Source organism: Conger conger, chromosome 9 (assembly GCF_963514075.1).
Source record: "Conger conger chromosome 9, fConCon1.1, whole genome shotgun sequence".
Classification (NCBI taxonomy): domain Eukaryota; kingdom Metazoa; phylum Chordata; class Actinopteri; order Anguilliformes; family Congridae; genus Conger; species Conger conger.
This window is the reverse complement of record NC_083768.1, coordinates 41,807,118-41,828,050: the sequence shown is the minus strand read 5'-3', so window position 1 is coordinate 41,828,050 and position 20,933 is coordinate 41,807,118. Positions and strand designations below refer to the sequence as shown.

The following is a 20,933-nucleotide window of genomic DNA, read 5'->3' as shown; positions in this document are numbered from 1 at the left end:
GCAGCCTGCCTGGCCCTCCCGATGGTGAAGCAGTCCATGAACTGGGGAGGGGAACAGAGCGGTGTCAGGACTCCTGAGACCTCCTGCTCTATACCCACCATTTCCCATCATTTACCACCATTTACCACTCTTTCCTTCTCTCCCCTCCTCTCTCTCCCCTCTCTCACTCCCTCACTCCCTCCCTCTCTCTCTCTCGCCCCCTCCCTTTCTCTCTCTCCCTCCCTCCCTCTCTCACCTTCTCTCGAAGCAGGCCGATGCAGAAGTCCACCTCTTTCTGGCGCAGGGTCTGCAGCTGGGGGGTGCCGTGGTGATCCACGATGAGCCGCAGATATGTGTACACTGACATGGCAATGAGCATCCCACTCTTCAGCACCCACTCTCTGAGAGAGTGAGAGAGAGAGAGAGAGAGAGAGGGGGGGGAGGGAGCGGGGGAGAGAGAGAGAGGGAGAGAGAGAGAGGAGGGAGAGAGGGAGAGAGAGAGGGAGAGAGAGAGAGAGAGGGAGAGAGGGGGAGAGAGAGAGAGGGGGGTGTAGGGGGAGAGGGAGAGAGAGAGAGAGAGAGAGAGAGAGAGAGGGAGGGAGAGAGAGAGGGGGAGGGGGGAGGGGGGAGAGAGGGAGAGAGGGAGAGGGGGGGAGAGAGAGGGGGAGAGAGAGAGAGAGAGGGAGGGAGAGAGGGAGAGAGAGAGAGGGAGAGAGGGGGAGAGGGGGAGAGAGAGAGAGGGGGAGGGGCAGAGGGAGAGGGAGGGAGAGAGAGAGAGAGAGAGGGAGAGAGGGAGAGGGAGAGAGAGAGAGGGAGGGAGGGAGGGGGAGAGAGAGGGAGGGGGAGGGGGGAGAGAGAGAGAGAGGGGGAGAGAGAGAGAGGGAGGGGTAGCGGGAGGGGGGAAGGAGAGAGAGAGGGAAGGGGAGGGGGGAAAGAGAGAGAGAGAATGAGAGAGGGTGAATAAATGAATTAGAACAATTGAGAACAGATGAGAAAGAGATTCGAGAGAGAACGAGAGAGAAAACAGACGGAAAGGCAGTTTACATTAACTGTGAAATCCTTTCAGAAATGGACACTCATTCACTGCCCTTCCCTCTACACCCCACACCCCAGGTTACCTCTGATCCACAAGGATTTCCAGAACGTTCTCAGCCAGCCACAGGTTCTTACTGGAGATGTCCCCACCTAGTAGGAATCACACGTCAACACAAAAATTCAACACAGCCACATAGACATACGTGTGTGTGAGTGTGCGTGTGCATGTGTGAGTGTGCGTGTGTGTGCATGTGTGTGCATGTGTGTGCGTGTGTTCACCTGCTATCTGCTTCATGAGGGTCATCAGAACCCCATCTGCTCCCATCACCCCATTCTTTACCAGCTCCCGCACCAGCCACACCAGCTGAGAGAGAGAGAGAGAGAGAGCGACAGAGAGAGAGAGAGAGAGAGGGAGCGGGAGCGGGAGCGGGAGAGGTAGAGGGAGAGGGAGAGAGGGAGAGATGGGGAGAGAGAGAGAGAGTTAAGCACGTTTAATGTACCTTATTAATGGAGTTATATCTAAAGCAGTAGGAACAAAATGCCCCCAAGAGGGGTAAAGACGGTGTGAAGGATGGGGGGGACGGGGGTAAAGGGGAGGCGGGAGTGGGGGTGGGGTACCTGTGTGCGGCAGACGTCCTGCAGCTTGAGGAACTTCTCCATCAGGATCTGGTTGATCTTGATGAGGATCACGTTCATCCCATCTCGGTTGACCAGGGTCAGGTCTCTGTAGCACTGCGGGCGAAGACACGGACCGTCACATGACCGTGACCTCACAGATCCCACAGTAACCATGGGTAACCAACAATGACAGACCCAGATCACTCCAGTGGATTCATCCCAGGTGTGGGTGAGCAGTGTGTTACAAAAACTGAATTACTGAAATGCCAAACTATTGGCTTTATTAATCCCAAACCAGCCAACAAGAATAAAACCACTGTACAGATAAACTCAGGATTGAGGTGAGTGTGGAACATCGCTGGGGGCTGGATCAGGATTGGGGAGAGTGTGGAAGTTGCTGGATCAGGATTGGGGAGAGTGTGGAAGTTGCTGGATCAGGATTGGGGAGAGTGGGGAACGTTGCTGGATCAGGATTGGGGAGAGTGGGGAACGTTGCTGGATCAGGATTGGGGAGAGTGCGGAAGTTGCTGGATCAGGATAGGGGAGAGTGGGGAACGTTGCTGGATCAGGGGGGAACGTGTCGTACCCTCTGTGCCTGGGCAGGCTCTGTGAGCAGCAGGGTGAAAAGCCCCAGGCACACCTCCTCATGCTGTTGGGACCCCTTACACACCTGCAGAGAGGGAGGGACGCTGCACTGTAGTTTACATACAATCTCATGTTTTTCTGGCAACACATATGTTGAAAAGTATCATGCTAATAATTTCATTTTGAATTGAAAAATGTTTTTAATGGAATTGAACTGAACTGAAAACTGAACTTAGAGAGACAAAGGGGGAGAGAGACGAAGAGAGAGGGAGAGAGAGACAGAGAGCGGGAGGGAAAGGGAGGGAGGGAAGAGAGAGACGGAGACAGAAAGAAAGGAGGCAGAGGGAAAGAGAGGGGGACAGCAGGACAGAAGAGAGTGATCAGAACAGGGAGGAAGCTTGTTCACTGATCCTATGTCTGATGGGAGACAAAAACAGTCCCAAGCTGTCATGGATTAACTACCTGTCACACACTAACCATGCAAAACTTTGACTTTTTACATGTTCCACAACGTTTTGCTTCTTTAAATTTGCTGACAGAGATAAAACTGCCACACAAGGGAAATACTTGCTGAGAAACATAACTTTGAAAACACCCTGACGCAGACACAAATGTCCAGCAGCACTTGCTTGAAGTGGGGTTTGTGTAACTACCACACCAGGAAGGATGGATGCATTTAAACACTTCTAAATACCATCAAACTGACAAAATGAAATTGCAATCAATCTTGGAAATTTTGCCCATGCTTCTAGCTAATTTCAGTTAACATGCCCTCTCTTTTAAACTGCTTCCCATGGGTCCCTAAAGGAAGCAGGACGCCTTCCTTAGAACAATTCATAAATGGCAGTTTAGGTGAAAGTTATACAAGGCTTAAAAGTATTGATGAAGCTCATTGATGAAGCAGTAAACACCAGTAAAGTGAAATGGGGGATGGGGGCTCACGTGTGCAGTGAGGGTGTCATTGGCTTCACGCTCCGACGTCCCGTTAATCAGAGAGGTAACGATGCCAACGCATCTCTCCAACCGCTGTAAGACAGGTACACACAACGCCCGTTAGAAATGAAACCGCATGCAGATACGCATAAAACACGCATACGCGCACACACACGAACACAAACACAAAGAGGAGCTGCAACAACGCAGGTACACAAACACATACACACAAACACATACACACACACACACACACACACACACACACACACACACACACACACACACGCAAACGCAAAACATGCACACATAGCCAAATGGAACAACACTGGAACATGTCGACAAACGACCACGGACAATCATCGGCCCACAACTTGTCACTATATTCAATCAACATACACAACACTCAATGACTGCTGAGTTAGAGTAATTTTGGCTTGTAAACAGGTGGTTGCGGGTTCCATTCCCAGACAAGTCGCCTCCAGTATCACCTTGAGCGAGGGGAGGCCGGATATGTGCCGTTAAATATCTAGATGAAGAGACGCACAAAGGCTACATTCTCAGAAATAAAGGTACAAAAAAACATGCCTGTACTTTCAGGGTAAATTTGATCATTGAAGAACAAAAATGTACCTCCACTGTCACTTTATTTCTTAGTGTAGCTGTACAACTTGCACTGGACGGGGCCGTTTGCGAAGCAAATAAACAAACATCTTCACTTGGGTATTTAGCAATAGCTCATACCCACTGTTAGAGCCGTTAGGGATATACTACATTAAAATGTTAAAATAAATTTGTGCATGGAAATGGACAACTCTGCGTCGGTCAGTCTGTGTATGTTGCAATGTCGTAAAACGAACTTATCAGGTAATGTTATCATTTGTGTTTTGAGAATATGGGTAGCCTACGTGGGCGTCTAGCCATCTGGACGCGTATGTTTACAATTTATAGACACAACAGCCTCCGTGCCAAACCTGTTGGCAACACATCTCCATCGCCAATTCTGATAGCTACAAAGTTGCCATCGCTTCCTCGTCTTCGATCCTATTCTATCATCGCGATTTATGACGTATTCGTTTGCGCGACTGTGTACCAAAGTAGCCAGCTATCGATATAAAACGACGAGTGTCGTGCCCGCGTTAAACCCTCCTACCTCCTCCAGCTCATCCTTAGCGTCCAGAGCCGTGGACACCAATAACCGACCCTGTAGTTTCCCCTTAGCCGGTGAGGGCTCCATCGCCTCCCGCCTCGCTTCGCCCGGCCCCAGATGATTTCAGGGGTTAAAGACAGGGGGTTGGGTATATTGTGATGTTGCACTTGTGATTGGCGTCTCCTGTTTATTCCTGTTTCACGTTCTCTATCCTCGATTCCGTGCACTGAAAAGGTCTGTTTTAAAACTGCTTATGGGAACCTTTAACTCTCTCCAGTTTTCCTCCTCCAGTGTCCGACTACAACAAACCAGCTTCCGGCGGGCATGGTGGCCTAGCGGATGTGGTCATGCGAAGCCACGAGGACGGCTCTTCAACCAACCCTCACCGTTTTTATGTAGAATGGCGTCAACCGTAGCCAATGAACGAACGCGGCTGTGATTAAGCGTCGTATCAGAGAAAAGGACTACAGTGAGTGACGACATGTGAACCAATGAGAACGCCCCTATTGTAAAATTGTTTCAGCAATCAGCAGGACACACTTTAAATGTTCGGAATTTCTTTCTATGGGATGTACTCATTGAACTGTAATCAATGGATGTAGTAGTTACTTTCTCAAAAAATGCAAGCACATGCCGCTAGTCACGAAATGCCTTTCAATGTTCAAATACAGTTAGCAGAACGATAGTTAAAAGAGTTAACAGTGAAACAATATGCCTTAATGTTGGACAGCTTGGTACAGTTTGATAAGTTCTGTTTCGTTTTTAAAAATGCATGTCAATCCAACACGGAGAAAACCCAAGTAAGAACTTGCGACATTTTCAGTAAGCACACCACACGATGGCGTCAATGAGTGAGATGCAAGTTTAAATTATCTTCACCTCTAACCACGAAGAACGTTCATTCGCGTTTGTATGAAACGCATGTTTCTATTCAGATTTTATTAAAATTTTAGTAAAATGTAAAAAGGATGCTATATTTATGGAAATGTTATATGGAGCAAAAATGCCGCAGCTGGAATAATTGACGACGTGGTCCTTTTCATTTGGAAATATTAATGTAATTTTGTTTTTTTAATCGCTACCCTTCCACGATATTAAAACCTGATTATAACTATTTTCCAATGAATCGAGACTGGGAATAGATATTTAAAGTATGGGAGATCAATGCAATAAGACCCAAAGATAATGTTGTTGGATACTCCTGATCACAGGTAGTTAGGGATATGACAACATAGTGTGAATATCCTAACTCTGTCGGTCTTGTTGGAGTGGATACACAGAATCGATATAAACAAATCTCGTGGCCTTTTCGCCATTGTTTGGTTCCGCGGTCTTTGTTTCATGCCGGTTGTAAAGCAAATGTTCCTGTCAACAAGCGTTGCGCTCCAGTCAATCAACGTGAAGGGTGGACAGACGTAGCCTTGTCCTTAGAGGGCCCTGCCGCTCAGACGTCAGTGAACCGTTAGTCTGTGTCGTTTCTACGTCCTGTGGAATTACCCGACCCTTCAGTCAGCCACTGATTTACATGTGAAAAAATGCCTGCCTACTCGACTCTTCATCAAAAGAATTACTTTGATTCGTCATTGGTAGGTAACTGAGGGTTCACACACGAACATCTTGTACTCAACTGCAGCCCTCGAGGCCTAAAATTAGCAACCGTAGATTATTTATTTATGTATTTATTTAGATTTGTTGTATATATAAACGTATATAGTGCCGTTAAATGTATTCCTGATTTCCTCTGCTATTGCACCCCTATTGAACGGGGTTTCATATGGGTGTTTGACAACGTTTGTCATTAAACAATTAAAATAATTTCAAAAATGTGTTTTGTGTTCACTCCGTTTCCCTTATTATACGCACTATTTCATTGTTCAAGGAACAATGCAATTGTGATATTACAATTTGCGCTTTAATTCACGAATATATTACTGAGGACCCGGGGAGCGTGGATGGCATTCCCACCGCATGTGTTCATACATAAACATGTCGTCTTACCTTGCGGCTTGCGCGGTGAATATCCGATCTGGATGCTATTTTGCAGGGTGGCATTGCATGAAATCCAGTTTCAGACATTTTGTCAGTTGGAGTGAGACCGTGAGAAAGATTCTGGCAGAATGCACCTGGAGCTGTCTCTGAATCCTTCAGAAGGTGCATCAGGGAGACAGAGAGAGACTTTGACTTGACGTTCCTTTATTGAAACTTTCCACAGTTACTTTAAAACCTACCCCGGGCCCCCTGGATATTATTTTTATTGAACCCCGTGGGGTGATGTGTCCTCTGCATTTAACTCATCCTAGTCAATGAGCAGTGGGCAGACACAGTGCAGCGCCCAGGGACCAGCTCCAGTTCTGAGGCCAGTGCCTTGGTCAAGGGCAACAAACAAACTCAACCCACGCAAACAAAATTAAGCAAAAAAGAAAACCAGTAATAATGCCCAACAACTAGTCAACCTAACAGGTCTCAGCAGAGAGAAAGAGACGGAGACAGACTTTGGACTTGATGTTCCTTTACTGAAAAAAAAACTTCCCTTAAAACCTACCCCAACCCCCTATTCACAAACCTACTCCCACAAAAATAAGCTAAAAAAGAAAACCAATAATAATGCCCCGCCACCACAGTCAAGCTAAACATATCTCAATTGAGAGAGTGAGAGAACGTATAGTGATCACATCTTTGCTTGGCTTAATATTTAATATAATGTCAATTATTACTGATTACTGATTGTATTATATGCATCTAATATGTATGTGAACGCATCTACTGAATGTGTTTTTTTTGTATTTTGTCCATTTACTTATTTCATCTGTGTATTTCCTTATGCTTTGGCAACACATTTATTTGTCATGCCAATAGAAAGGCAATTGAAATGTGAAAAAGGGAGAGCGAGAGCGAGAGACTGATAGAGAGAGAGATTAAGAACGAGAGAGAGACAGAGAGACTGACAGACAGAGTGAGACAGAGACTGACAGAGAGTGAGACAGAGAGACTGAGAGAGAGAGATTGACAACAAGAGAGAGAGAGAGAGAGAGAGAGAGAGAGACTGAGACAGACTTACAGAGAGAGAGAGAGTGAGACAGAAAGTGACAGACAGAGAGTGAGATAGAGAGACTGACAGAGAGAGAGAGAGAGATTAAGAACAAGAGACAGAGCTGGAGAGAAAGAGTGACAGACAGTGAGTGAGACAGAGAGACTGACAGAGAGAGAGAGAGAGATTAAGAACAAGAGACAGAGCTGGAGAGAAAGAGTGAAAGAGAAAGAGAGAGAATAAGAGCGATAGAGAGAAAGCGAGCAGGTATGCGTGCGAGTGAGTGACAGAGAGAGAGAGAGAGAGGGAGAGAGAGAGGGAGAGAGAGAGAGAGGGAGATGTTTTTCTTCAGAAGGTGTTTTTCTCCTCCACCTGAAGCCGTGCAGCTGGGGCTGAGATGCTGAGCCTCTCTCTGTGAATAATTAAACTCAGCCGGTGGCATTCGGGTGCCTGGCATGTCACCGGATAGAAGAGCTGCTTCAGAGGAACTCCTGCACCCCTGACAGGGCGAGCCCCAACGCGCCCCCCCCACCCCCCACAGGTACAGCCCACCTGCAACCCTGACAGGGCGGGCCCCAACGCGCCCCCCCCCACCCCCCACAGGTACAGCCCACCTGCAACCCTGACAGGGCGCGCCCCAACGCGTCCCCCCCCCCCCCTCCCCACCGGCGTAGTGGGGTACACAGCAGAGCCAAAGCAGGCTCCTTAAAATAGTTGACATTTGCCAAGTTCCCCTTCGATCAATTAAAAGGGCTTACATGCAAATTGTGTGAAATGTACTGTGGACACAGTGGGTAGCACTGTTGGCTCACAGCAGGAAGGTCCTGGGTTGGACCCCCGCCCGGGCCTCTCTATGTGGAGTTTGCATGTTCCCCCCGTGTCTGTGTGGGTTTCCTCCGGGTACTCCGGTTCCCTCCCGCAGGACAAACACATGCAGGTCAGGGAATACAGATGAAAATTGGCTCATTAGCCAGCTCTGGCGCGTTTACATTGATGTGTGGAAACTGAAAATGTTGATAATGTGCACTGTCCCTGATAAATAAAGAACACCAAGGCAACAGGTGCTGAGCAGGCAGACGCTAATCAGCTGCAGCTGGAATGGATCAGGAACGTCTGCGGGAACGTTCAGGAACATCACTGGGAACGTTCAGGAACGTCGCTGGGAACATTGCTTCAGTGCATCCTGGAGCTATAGATGCACACATTCATGTATGGTGACCACAATATGTCCCCACAACCAACCACGTGTATGTGTGGTTTGATTTAAAAAAAATACATTCAGTGAGCACTTTTTAACATTTCTTCCCCATTCTGACATTTGGTCTGAACAACAGCTGAACCTCTTGGCCTCGCATGTTTTTATGCATCGAGTTTCTGCCACATGATTGGCTGATTAAATATTTGCATTAACAAGCTAATAAATTGCTCAGTGAGTGTATATAAACAGCATATGTATTTCACAGAAGTATATATTGAAAGAAAATATGGAAATATCTCTGGAAGTGATATATCACTCTGAATGCACTTTCAGTGTATTTAAGGGCTAAAAGGCAAATGAGCTTAATTCACAGACCGCTCCATTCATTGATGTTCCAGTCTCACAAATACTCACCCAATTAGAGACCTACTCTGCTCTGTTTACCGGCCCATTTCACACCCAAATGTTTAAAAAGTACACCCCCCCCCCTCACCTCTCAGATCCATCAACACATCATTAAGCCTTGCCAGCGCATTCAGCTTTATACTGGATACAGCTGAGTAATTACTGGCAGCCCCAAGCAGCGGTGTGCTGGCTGTGTACACGCTCTCTCAGTGTGCTGGCTGTGTACACGCTCTCTCAGTGTGCTGGCTGTGTACACGCTCTCTCAGTGTGCTGGCTGTGTACACACTCTCTCAGTGTGCTGGCTGTGTACACGCTCTCTCAGTGTGCTGGCTGTTACGCGCTCTCTCTCTCTCTCTCTCAGTGTGCTGGCTGTGTACACGCTCTCTCAGTGTGCTGGCTGTTACGCGCTCTCTCTCTCTCTCTCTCAGTGTGCTGGCTGTGTACGCGCTCTCTCTCAGTGTGCTGGCTGTTACGCGCTCTCTCTCTCAGTGTGCTGGCTGTGTACGCTCTCTTTCTCTCTCAGTGTGCTGGCTGTTACGCGCTCTCTCTCTCTCTCAGTGTGCTGGCTGTTACGCGCTCTCTCTCTCTCAGTGTGCTGGCTGTTACGCGCTCTCTCAGTGTGCTGGCTGTTACGCGCTCTCTCTCAGTGTGCTGGCTGTGTACGCTCTCTCTCTCTCTCAGTGTGCTGGCTGTGTACGCGCTCTCTCTCTCTCAGTGTGCTGGCTGTTACACGCTCTCTCTCAGTGTGCTGGCTGTTACGCGCTCTCTCTCTCTCTCAGTGTGCTGGCTGTTATGCGCTCTCTCTCTCTCAGTGTGCTGGCTGTTACGCGCTCTCTCTCTCTCTCAGTGTGCTGGCTGTTACACGCTCTCTCTCAGTGTGCTGGCTGTGTACGCGCTCTCTCTCTCTCTCAGTGTGCTGGCTGTTACGCTCTCTCTCTCTCTCTCTCTCTCAGTGTGCTGGCTGTGTACGCTCTCTCTCTCTCAGTGTGCTGGCTGTTACACGCTCTCTCTCAGTGTGCTGGCTGTGTATGCTCTCTCTCTCAGTGTGCTGGCTGTTACGCGCTCTCTCAGTGTGCTGGCTGTGTACGCTCTCTCTCTCTCTCAGTGTGCTGGCTGTTACGCGCTCTCTCTCAGTGTGCTGGCTGTGTACGCTCTCTCTCTCTCTCTCAGTGTGCTGGCTGTTACGCGCTCTCTCTCAGTGTGCTGGCTGTGTACGCTCTCTCTCTCTTTCAGTGTGCTGGCTGTTACGCGCTCTCTCTCAGTGTGCTGGCTGTGTATGCTCTCTCTCTCTCTCAGTGTGCTGGCTGTTACACACTCTCTCTCTCTCTCAGTGTGCTGGCTGTTAAGCGCTCTCTCTCAGTGTGCTGGCTGTGTACGCTCTCTCTCTCTCTCAGTGTGCTGGCTGTTACGCGCTCTCTCTCAGTGTGCTGGCTGTGTACGCTCTCTCTCTCTCAGTGTGCTGGCTGTTACACACTCTCTCTCTCTCTCAGTGTGCTGGCTGTGTACGCTCTCTCTCTCTCTCAGTGTGCTGGCTGTTACGCTCTCTCTCTCTCAGTGTGCTGGCTGTGTACGCTCTCTCTCTCAGTGTGCTGGCTGTTACGCTCTCTCTCTCTCTCTCAGTGTGCTGGCTGTTACGCTCTCTCTCTCTCTCTCAGTGTGCTGGCTGTTACGCTCTCTCTCTCTCTCTCAGTGTGCTGGCTGTTATGCGCTCTCTCTCTCTCAGTGTGCTGGCTGTTACGCGCTCTCTCTCTCTCTCAGTGTGCTGGCTGTTACACGCTCTCTCTCAGTGTGCTGGCTGTGTACGCGCTCTCTCTCTCTCTCAGTGTGCTGGCTGTGTACGCTCTCTCTCTCTCTCAGTGTGCTGGCTGTTACGCGCTCTCTCTCTCTCTCAGTGTGCTGGCTGTTATGCGCTCTCTCTCTCTCAGTGTGCTGGCTGTTACGCTCTCTCTCTCTCAGTGTGCTGGCTGTGTACGCTCTCTCTCTCTCTCAGTGTGCTGGCTGTTACGCGCTCTCTCTCAGTGTGCTGGCTGTGTATGCTCTCTCTCTCAGTGTGCTGGCTGTTACGCGCTCTCTCTCAGTGTGCTGGCTGTGTACGCTCTCTCTCTCTCTCAGTGTGCTGGCTGTTACGCGCTCTCTCTCAGTGTGCTGGCTGTGTACGCTCTCTCTCTCTCTCTCTCTCAGTGTGCTGGCTGTTACGCGCTCTCTCTCAGTGTGCTGGCTGTGTACGCTCTCTCTCTCTTTCAGTGTGCTGGCTGTTACGCGCTCTCTCTCAGTGTGCTGGCTGTGTATGCTCTCTCTCTCTCTCAGTGTGCTGGCTGTTACGCGCTCTCTCTCAGTGTGCTGGCTGTGTACGCTCTCTCTCTCTCTCAGTGTGCTGGCTGTTACGCTCTCTCTCTCTCTCTCAGTGTGCTGGCTGTTACGCGCTCTCTCTCAGTGTGCTGGCTGTTACGCGCTCTCTCTCTGGCATGCCCCTGCGTTCGCTGTGCCTGCAGGATCTGGCAGCGGTGCTGTGGCTGGCAGCTGTGCGCAGTGGTGGAATGAATCAGCCATTCATTAACAAGCCGCCATCGGTTCTGTGCACAATATGGGCGATTGTTTCGCGCGAATTCAGACAATAGCCTGGCACCTGGGACTCACACCCACAACCTGAAGCTGACAAAGGTTGCACGCCCCCCCCCCACCCCCTCCACCCGCCCCCACCCCAACCCGGCCGCTGTTGGTTTCTTTTCTTCCGTTAGATTTCAGTCACCGTTCCTCTTCTCTCTTCCCTTCACTCGGTAGGAAGGATGCGTGAGCAACTCCAACGTGATACAGCCCGTATGGACGTCAGCATCAACTGTCAGCTGTCAAACTCCTGACAGAGAAGATGGTGTGTGTGTGTGTGTGTGTGTGGCGGGGGGGTGTTAAAGAGGAAATGAAAGGACAAGAACAGAAGGAGAGAGGAGTGATGGATGATGTCACATTAACTCCAGATTTCCAACAACTTTATTAGACTGACTTCTAGAAAAGGGACACAGAACCGGCTCCAAGAAAGAACTCTCCCCCAACCCCAACCAGAATATTCCTGTCCCCCAGACTAAGAGAACGGGGAACCTGTTTAATCACAAACTTCCCAAACCATCGTATGTGCAAAGACAAACAACACGGCTTTACATACGAGACACAGCTTCCACTACTTACAAAGACCAGACGACGGAACGGCAGGAGAAACAATCTGGGGGACGTGTGTCCTGATAACACAAATTTGGGAATAAACGTCATCCCAGACTATTTCCCTGTTTTTTTTTTTCTTTTCCCCAAAGCTTGGAGTGACCACACAACAGCACGAGTCACAGTAACAAGTAAAAAAACAAAACAAAAATAAAAATAAAACAACCATACAAATTCACTGGCCATCAGAGTCACAATTCTACTCTAGTTTCGTAATTCGCCCTTTGTGAACTTAAGCCGGTAGATCAGCAATCATCAAGTCACGGTCCTCGAGGGCCAAGAACTGCTGGTTTTCCACGCTCCCTTCACCTGGGAGTCAGGTCTGAAGACAGCCTGGCCAATAAGTAGCACTAATTGTTTCAGTTAAATACCAGGGCTGATTTTGGATTCGACGGCGGCCAGACTTGATGATCCCTGCTGTAGAGTCACAGTCTCATGATGATGAGGCACACGTCTCTTTGCCTTTGTAGAGACAGCGATTTCCGTATTCGTGGTACGCAGTATGAGAACATTCTAGAGAGTGATGCTGAACATCAGTCTAGACAGGTTTAGTCTCGCTGTTTCGCGTCTCCTGCAGCCCCTGGGAAGGAGGTCTACCGGGAGATAGGAGGTCTTGGAGGAGGGTGGTGGGTTGGTTGGGAACTGGAACACAGACGTCTGAAATCTCCCCCCTTGCAAAAATATACTTTTGTCCATTTGTGGCATTTACAATGGGTCTCCACCAGGTGGCGCTGTCCACAGTGTAATCCAGGTCTAAAGAGCGGAAACTACGGGCCGGGATGAACGCTGATGACGATAAGCATTAGAATGGCCAGGAAATGAGTCCGGAGGACATACAGAAGATTTGTGTGCAAGGACGAAAGTGTTATACCGTGATAAATACTGGAGTGGCCTTGATACTTATGCGAGTTGATGTAAAAGGAATAGAACTTAGATCAACAGAAAGGGTTTCAAATGCACAAAACAATGACTTGGCCTTGATACAAACACTCTGCAATCCTCGGAGTGAACCGACTCACAAAATCCACCCTGAAGGCAAAAAGAAAATAGGACCACACTGGAGATGTCACACCATCACACATCGTCAACCGGATGGTTCGATTTCTACAAGTTCTCACGTCGGGATTTGGCCACTGGATGAGAAATGCTGGCGTCACCACACGGCTTCCAGAAACATGTGAGCCCCGACAGAGCTGATGGTGTCGGTCCAAAGCTGAACTCCGGAGGAGATTACCAGGGTGTGTGTTGGGGTGTCAGTTGTCCGAGACCCTGCTGACTGCGTGCAGCACTGTTACCGGACGTGTTGTGTAACTGTTTTGTTTTCGGGTGTGTGGCTCCTCCCGGGTTCCTCCTCTATTCGCATCCCTGCTTGTCTCCGACGGTCGCTGTGGTTTCTCCCGCCCTGGCGGTCACCGTGGTTTCTCCCACCCTGGCGGTCGCCGTGGTTTCTCCCACCCTGGCGGTCGGCATGGTTTCCGCCGCCCTGGCGGTCACCGTGGTTTCCCCCGCCCCGCCGGTCGCCGTGGTTTCCCCCGCCCCGCCGGTCGCCGTGGTTTCCCCCGTCGCCGTGGTTTCCCCCGCCCCGCCAGTCGCCATGGTTTCCCCCGTCGCCGTGGTTTCCCCCGCGCCGCCGGTCGCCGTGGTTTCCCCCAGCAGCCAGTAGGTGCGCAGGCGGCCCTTGCCCTTCATCTCCACCTCCCCGCGCAGCTCCAGCTGGAAGCTGAGGAACTCCTCCAGGACCGCCCGCGTCGCCTCCGACACGTGGATCCTCAGCGCTGAGGGGTCACACATCATAACCACCAACACACTCATAACAATGAGAAGGTCCTCAGCGCTGAGGGGTCACACATCATAACCACCAACACACTCATAACAATGAGAAGGTCCTCAGCGCTGAGGGGTCACACATCATAACCACCAACACACTCATAACAATGAGAAGGTCCTCAGCGCTGAGGGGTCACACATCATAACCACCAACACACTCATAACAATGAGAAGGTCCTCAGCCCTGAGGGACAGGGGTCACAGCGGGGTCATTTACCAACACATATCATAACCATGAATACAATCATAATAATAATGATATTAACAATAAAAAGAAGGAGAAGATTTTGAGGGGAAATCGAGCACAGGGGTCACAAGATAGCGCCAATAAGATGGGTGTCATAACAATAATAATTATATAATAAAATCCATTCATTATCTAACCCATGTTATTTCATGGTCATGAGGGCTTATCCCAGCAGGCATTGGGGAAAAATAATAATAATAACAATAATAATAATCATCATTATCATCATAACAATATGTGTAAATAAAATTAATTAATTGAGTTAATTGAGTGCTTTTCATGTGCAGCACTGAACACACCAGGCCTCATTTATCAATATTTTTGGAAATCCGCGTGCAAATGTATGAGTGATCGGAACCGAACTAACAAATATCGACGATTTATCAAATAGGCATAGACACAGAGTTTGTTTTGTATCCACGAAACCTTTGGCTTTGAATGCAAATTATAAGAGAAATGTCGCTAGAAATAGCAATACGTTTTCCTCGTCCTTGCAGAGAGCCAGAAGGAGGCCACAGGCCACAAGCAAAGTGGTTCTGTGGCCATGCTTCAAATCTTCTAATAAAGCAGTAAATATAACGTGAGGAGAGGTCAGCCGTAGCAACAAAGCCTAATACTCCGTTCACGTCATATCGGAAAGGCCGAATACCACCTTTCGACTGGGAAAAACAGTTCACCTCAGCCTGACATTAAACGTGAGGCAAAAAACTAAACTCAAATAAAACGCATCAGCCACATGCCACGCCACTTCTATACCATGATGTTTGCAGGTAAACGCAATATACTTTACAACCACGCGCTTTCATTTCTGCGCACAATACGAACAGCTCGTTCGGCTCCTATGAATAAACTGACATCCGACTTTGATAAATCACACATTATTTGTGCCAATGCGTTTCCGAAGAATTTACGGTCAATTTTGTTTGGCTCACGTTTTATAAATGAGGCCCAATGTGTTTAAGATATACAGTACAATGTTCAGTATGGGCTTACATGGTTTTCCATTTCACTATGCATCTTGCAGCTGATGACCAATTTCTAAAAAGTATAACTATCTATGTCTATGACTACAGCTGGTTCAGTCCTTGTCATAGTACTAAGGTAACGTTTATGAAAAGTATAACTATCTGTTTGTCCCAGCTGCAATACCCCAGCAGTAACTTCATAGTTCTCTTTTCAGCTTTTTTGTCAGGCTAACACATGCAAATCCCATGAGCTATGCTGGTGAGCACAGAGGGACCGTGTGTGTGTGTGTGTGTGTCTGTGCGTGTGAAAGCACTGTGAAGTGAGAATGATCTCACCTTCTCCATTGGACTCCATGCGGGAGGCAGTGTTGACTGTGTCTCCGAACAGACAGTACCGAGGCATCTTCAACCCCACTACCCCTGCACACACTGGGCCTGAAGACACACACACACACACACACACACACACACACACACAACACAACGCAACACAAATAAATATATATATAAACGTATATAAATACAGACATATAGTGCGGTCCAAAAGTCTGAGACCACATTGATAATCTGGGATGTTTTTTTTAAATCCTGGAAATAAACTGAAAGTTTTAGGATTTGGAACAAAATTCAAACAAACTAAAGTGAATTCAAAGCTTTGCAGGAACTACTCAAAGACCAAAGAAGAGAAAGGAGTGCTGCACAATCCACAACCACCTGACCTCAAACCCCACTGAACATTTATGGGGGCACTTGAAGGCTGACAAAAGCCAGGCATTCATAACAAAATGCTCTTTGGAACATCAAATAATGCCAGGATAACATGAATCATCAGGTTTTGCCCAAATTTGTGCAGTCCGTGCCAGCTCGAGTGCATGTTGCCATTAAAGCAAATGGTGAACATTCCAAATACTAAGAAATTCTGAAATGAATGTCATTTTTTCAAAGATTCAACTTTTCACTCAAATTGTTATGCTGATAATATAATTAGTAAATTATATAAAAAGCCGCCACCATTTCAATAATAGGTTACTGATGTATTTGTAACCTATAATTACAAATACTTTCAGAACATTTGGCCTTAAACAGCAGACCCTTGAAGGTAGAGTAAATTCTCATCCCTGCCCCTTTCATATTTCTCTAGTTATGCTGATAATATAATTAGTAATTCATAATTTTGCATTAAAATGGGAAATAATGCAAAATAGAAGCATTTTCACCAGTGGACCTTTGTAACGTTTCAATATACCAAGTGCAAATTCATATGCACACCATATGAACATACCAGCACCCACCGCCATGCCCACACACGCACACACACGCACACACACACGCACACACGCCCACAGTTAGCTGAGTCCCATATGTGAGGAGACTATTAACGGCTGATTATCTCTGCAGACAGTTCGACAGGGCGGCCATTACCGTGGGGCTAATGAGCAACGTGTTGGAGCCGAAAGCCAGATGTCACTGTGTCAGATGCAGTGAGTCACCGGGGCGTGAGCCAATCACCGTGTACCGTGAGGCTCCATGTCTACGGGCACCGGAACTGCGCCTTCGCGATACTCGTGACTAATCTCCGCAGAGGACGTCACCAACAGATCCACCGAGGCTACGGCGCAAGACGCAAACCACCAGTTAGCTGCAAAAGCAGCATCTCCAGGTTACGGTTCGTTAAGTAGTACCTAAAAGAGCCTGCGGAGTTCTGGTCTTGTGGACCGATAAGACCGAGATTAACTTGCATCAGAGTGATGAGCAAAGCACAGAGGCCAAAAGGAACTGCCTAAGAACCAAAACACCACCCTCCCCCTCCCCCCTAATCTGTGAAACGTGGCGGTTGGGGGTGTTACGGTTTGGGCGTGTATGGCTGCAACAGATGCTGGCTCACTCGCCTTTATTGCTAACGTAACTGCCGACGAATTCTGAAGCGTACAGAAACACCTCATCGGGGCTCAGGTCCAGTGAAATGCCCCCAAGCCCATCGGACGGCGCTTCATCCCACAGCAAGACAATGAACCCGAACACACCACAAGCGCCCCTCTGTCTTCGCAACGATGTTCTTCCAAACCCGCTCATTCCGGCCTACATCTCTATGACTGTTTTTCTTCTTATTTTGTTCTTTGTTCATTGTCACAGCCGCCCCCCCCTCTCCCCTCACGCTCCCCCCCCCCCCCCCCCCCCTCCTCACCGCTGTGGATCCCACTCCGCAGACGGAGCTGTTGCTCGGGGCGATGGCGGATCTTGAAGGAGCGCACGGCCCTCAGCAGCGCCAGCGACATGCGGGCGACCTCGCGGCCGTGCAGCTTCCCGTTCCGCACCGGCAGCCCCGACACCACCATGTACGCGTCGCCGATCGTCTCCACCTAGGGGGCGCCGGGGAGCAAGAGAGCGCACCGTTTCACCGACCGCAGGCCGCAGCGGGGCGGCCGGTTACGGGTACGGACGGGTTTTTTGTGTTAAAACATTGCCGCGAGGCCGTTGTAAACCCCTTCCTGTCGTTGGAAAAGGCTCACTGACATGTCGACTCACCCTCTCGGCCTGTGCTAATAGAATTCGGGTTTCAAAACATACAGTCGACGCACTGACATTCTGCATCAAAACATTGTACAGCTGTACAATAATTCAAGCTCAGCGGGTGAAAATGAGTTCTAATTGCCACAGCCAATGGTTATTTAACGCGTTCGCAGAGAAGCGGGAGGGATAAAGAGTGTTGTGAAGTATGAACCAGAAAAGATTCATTTTTATCCAAACGTCAGTAACATGGAATGAATTAAACCATGGAAATAAACACAAAATATTAGCGACTACCTTGGACCCAGGTTCCATGTGTTGTTATGGCAACAGAGCTAATAAAACCGCTTCTTATTACATTCTCGGAGTGACAGAGCTATCCAGCCCTGCGTGAGCTCACCTTGTAAACGTCAAAGTTGTCAATGATGGCATCAAAGCAGGTGTACAGATCATTCAGAAGAGTCACCACCTGAGTGAGGGAGAGAGAGAAAGAGAGGGAGGTTGAGAGGGAATAAAAGAGAGGGAGAGAGAGAGAAAGAGAGAGAAGGAGAGAGAAAAAAAGAGGGAGAGAGAGAAAGAGAGGGAGGTTGGGAGGGAATAAAAGAGGGAGAGAGAGAGAAAGAGAGAGAGGGAGAGAGAAAAAAAGAAGGAGAGAGAGAAAGAGAGAGGGAGAGAGAAAAAGAGCGAGGGAGGGAGAGAGAAAAAGAGAGAGGGAGGGAGGGAGAAAGTCAGTAAGTTCTCAGAATAGAGCAAAAACTCCATTCTTTAAACAGGGCCGTTAAGTGTCCTGATAGGATTATTTGGACGGTGTAGGGGTGTTCACACCCCATGGAGTCAGCATGGGACTCACTGGTCTCCCAAAACCCAGAGCAGAGCTGGCCAAAGTGTTACAGTTCAGAACTGGGATGGCATCAGGGTGTCATACACCGATTCATTACATTATTGGCATTTGGCAGACGCTCTTATCCAGAGCCACGTACAGTTGATTAGACTAAGCAGGAGACAATCCTCCCCTGGAGCAATGCCGGGTTAAGGGCCTTGCTCAAGGGCCCAACGGCTGAGCGGATCTTATTGTGGCTACACCGGGATTAGAACCACCAACCTTGCGGGTCCCAGTTCTTTACCTTAACTACACTACAGGCCAAAACTAGGATAGCATCAGGGTGTCTTACACCGAATCAGCGCCAGAGATAGAGACTGGTACCAGCTATCTCCTCTGATTTTGAGGAGACTGGTACCAGCCATCTCCTCTGATTTTGAGGAGACTGGTACCAGCCATCAACTCTGATTTTGAGGAGACTGCTACCAGCCATCACCTCTGATTTTGAGGAGACTGCTACCAGCTATCTCCTCTGATTTTGAGGAGACTGGTACCAGCCGTCACCTCTGATTGTGTGTCAGCCCCGGGGGGTGAGGGGGTGATGAGGGGGTGATTTGGGGGTGATGGGGGGGCCTCACCTGCATGGGCGTGCTCTCGGCGGAGATGGCGGTGAAGCCCACGATGTCGCTGAAGTAGATGGTGACGGAGTCGAAGGCCTCGGCCTGCACCGTCTCGCCCCTCTTCAGCTGCTCCGCCACCGAGCTGGGGGCGCGGGAGGGGGGCAACGTCACCCAAAACACACACACAGAACAGCCATACATCCCCACACTGTCACCCCCAGACCCCCAGCGATGAACTGGGTACACAGGAGCACGTCAGGTTGAGTTGAGGTTCGGTAAAAATCAGGCTGGAAATTTAACGGAAATCCGTTAAAACAGGAATGTTCAGAGTGTGCTTGGTTTACACGACTCCCTCCTAGCCGGTCTCCCAGCGTGTGCTATCAAGCCCCTCCAGCTGGTCCAGAATGCTGCATCACCAGCCAGCCCAGGTCGGCTCATGTCACCCCGCTTCTCATTGGCCTCCACTGGCTTCCTATTGCCGCATGCATCCGTTTCAAGGCCCTAGTGTTGGCATTTCAGGCTTCTAAGGGGACTGCCCCACCTTACATACAATCCTTGATCACTCCCTACTCCCCAGCTAGACCACTCCGGTCTGCCAGCTCTGGTCGCCTTATGGTTCCCTCTCTACGAGCACCTGATGGTCGAGCTGCATGTTCACGGCTGTTTTCCGTTCTGGTTCCTCAGTGGTGGAATGACTTGCCTACCACTGTCAGGTCAGCAGAATCCCTCCCCCTATTTCGACGCAGACTAAAAAAAACCCACCTTTTCAAACTGTACCTTAGTCCTCCCTCCTGATTTCCTCCCTCACCCCTTTCCGATATCCCTATCCCTCTTGTCTAAAAAGAAAATAGTACTTACAATGACAGTATTTTTTGTTTAGAACAACACTTCATGTGTATTTTCCTAGTTATGGATGTGATGCTTTAACTTGTGGAAGAACCTATGCACTTGTAAGTCGCTTTGGATTAAAAGCGTCTGCCAAATGACTAAAATGTAAATGTAAATGTAATAGATCGTATTTATAGATTTTTGATTTCAAGCTCGGAGAATGTACAGAATGGCCTTATCTGACGCCATAGTAGCATAGTACCTACGGTTCACCCACGGTTTGCAACAGAATATCCAATGCCCCACCTTTTATCATTTAAATGAACTTTTTGCTATGTTTTGTCGGGGCTGAACATAACCCTGGCGATAAGGAAAAACACCCTAATACTTCTGAATTACTCCAAACCTTGGGCATCCATTTTACCCAAAAGGGCCAGTGTGGGAGCAGGGTTCTGCCCAACACCACGACACCCGATCCTACTGATGAAGGTTCTGATTAAAGACCACGATGAGTTAATCAGGTAACTAAGGTGTTTTATGAAATGTTCTAAACCGACAGCTCAAAATGGCTGGACAACAGGTGTTATAACAGAATCACCCCAAAGCCAAAAGATCCAAAACGTAAGTGTATGTTTAAAATGAGGAATCCGCCCACAGCAAGGTTTAACTGAGCCGGTGGACATTTTCAACAGTAATTATTCTCCTCCTCTTTGTCATACGATGTGTGACTGATGAGAGTGTGAGACTAATGCATGTTAAAATCAGCCCAGGGTCTGTTTATTCTGCAGGGCAAAGAGACTTGCCAGGACAGGATCTGGCAGGGGCCATGCGAAAATCAGCCTGGGGTGTGTTTATTCCGAGCGGCCCAAACCGGGGCCTCTGTTTCTCTCCCTTTGAAGCGCATTCCGTGGTCTTTTCGAAAAGCTCTGCTCACTCGTGCCACTGCGGGGGCTGCAGTGCAGTTGATCCAATCAACG

General features: G+C 48.8%; 2 protein-coding genes across 2 annotated transcripts in view; both read right to left on the bottom strand.

Moving 5' to 3' along the window:
- The window catches only part of LOC133136784 (integrator complex subunit 3-like), a 25,879-nt gene extending 21,471 nt beyond the window's left edge, over positions 1-4,408 (bottom strand). The window contains 7 exon segments of the mRNA XM_061254507.1: positions 236-380; positions 1,098-1,164; positions 1,294-1,378; positions 1,633-1,746; positions 2,219-2,302; positions 3,160-3,243; positions 4,304-4,408. Of these exon segments, the coding sequence (XP_061110491.1) occupies positions 236-380; positions 1,098-1,164; positions 1,294-1,378; positions 1,633-1,746; positions 2,219-2,302; positions 3,160-3,243; positions 4,304-4,387 (663 nt within the window). The 5' untranslated portion in view covers positions 4,388-4,408.
- A 9,086-nt stretch (positions 4,409-13,494) lies between these two features.
- The window catches only part of LOC133137665 (atrial natriuretic peptide receptor 1-like), a gene marked incomplete at its 5' end in the record, with an annotated part of 70,617 nt that continues 63,178 nt past the window's right edge, over positions 13,495-20,933 (bottom strand). Inside the window, 5 exons of the mRNA XM_061256004.1 lie at positions 13,495-13,916; positions 15,517-15,615; positions 17,366-17,540; positions 18,089-18,157; positions 19,147-19,270. Coding sequence (XP_061111988.1) covers positions 13,495-13,916; positions 15,517-15,615; positions 17,366-17,540; positions 18,089-18,157; positions 19,147-19,270 — 889 coding nt within the window. The remainder of the gene's footprint in view (positions 13,917-15,516; positions 15,616-17,365; positions 17,541-18,088; positions 18,158-19,146; positions 19,271-20,933) is intronic.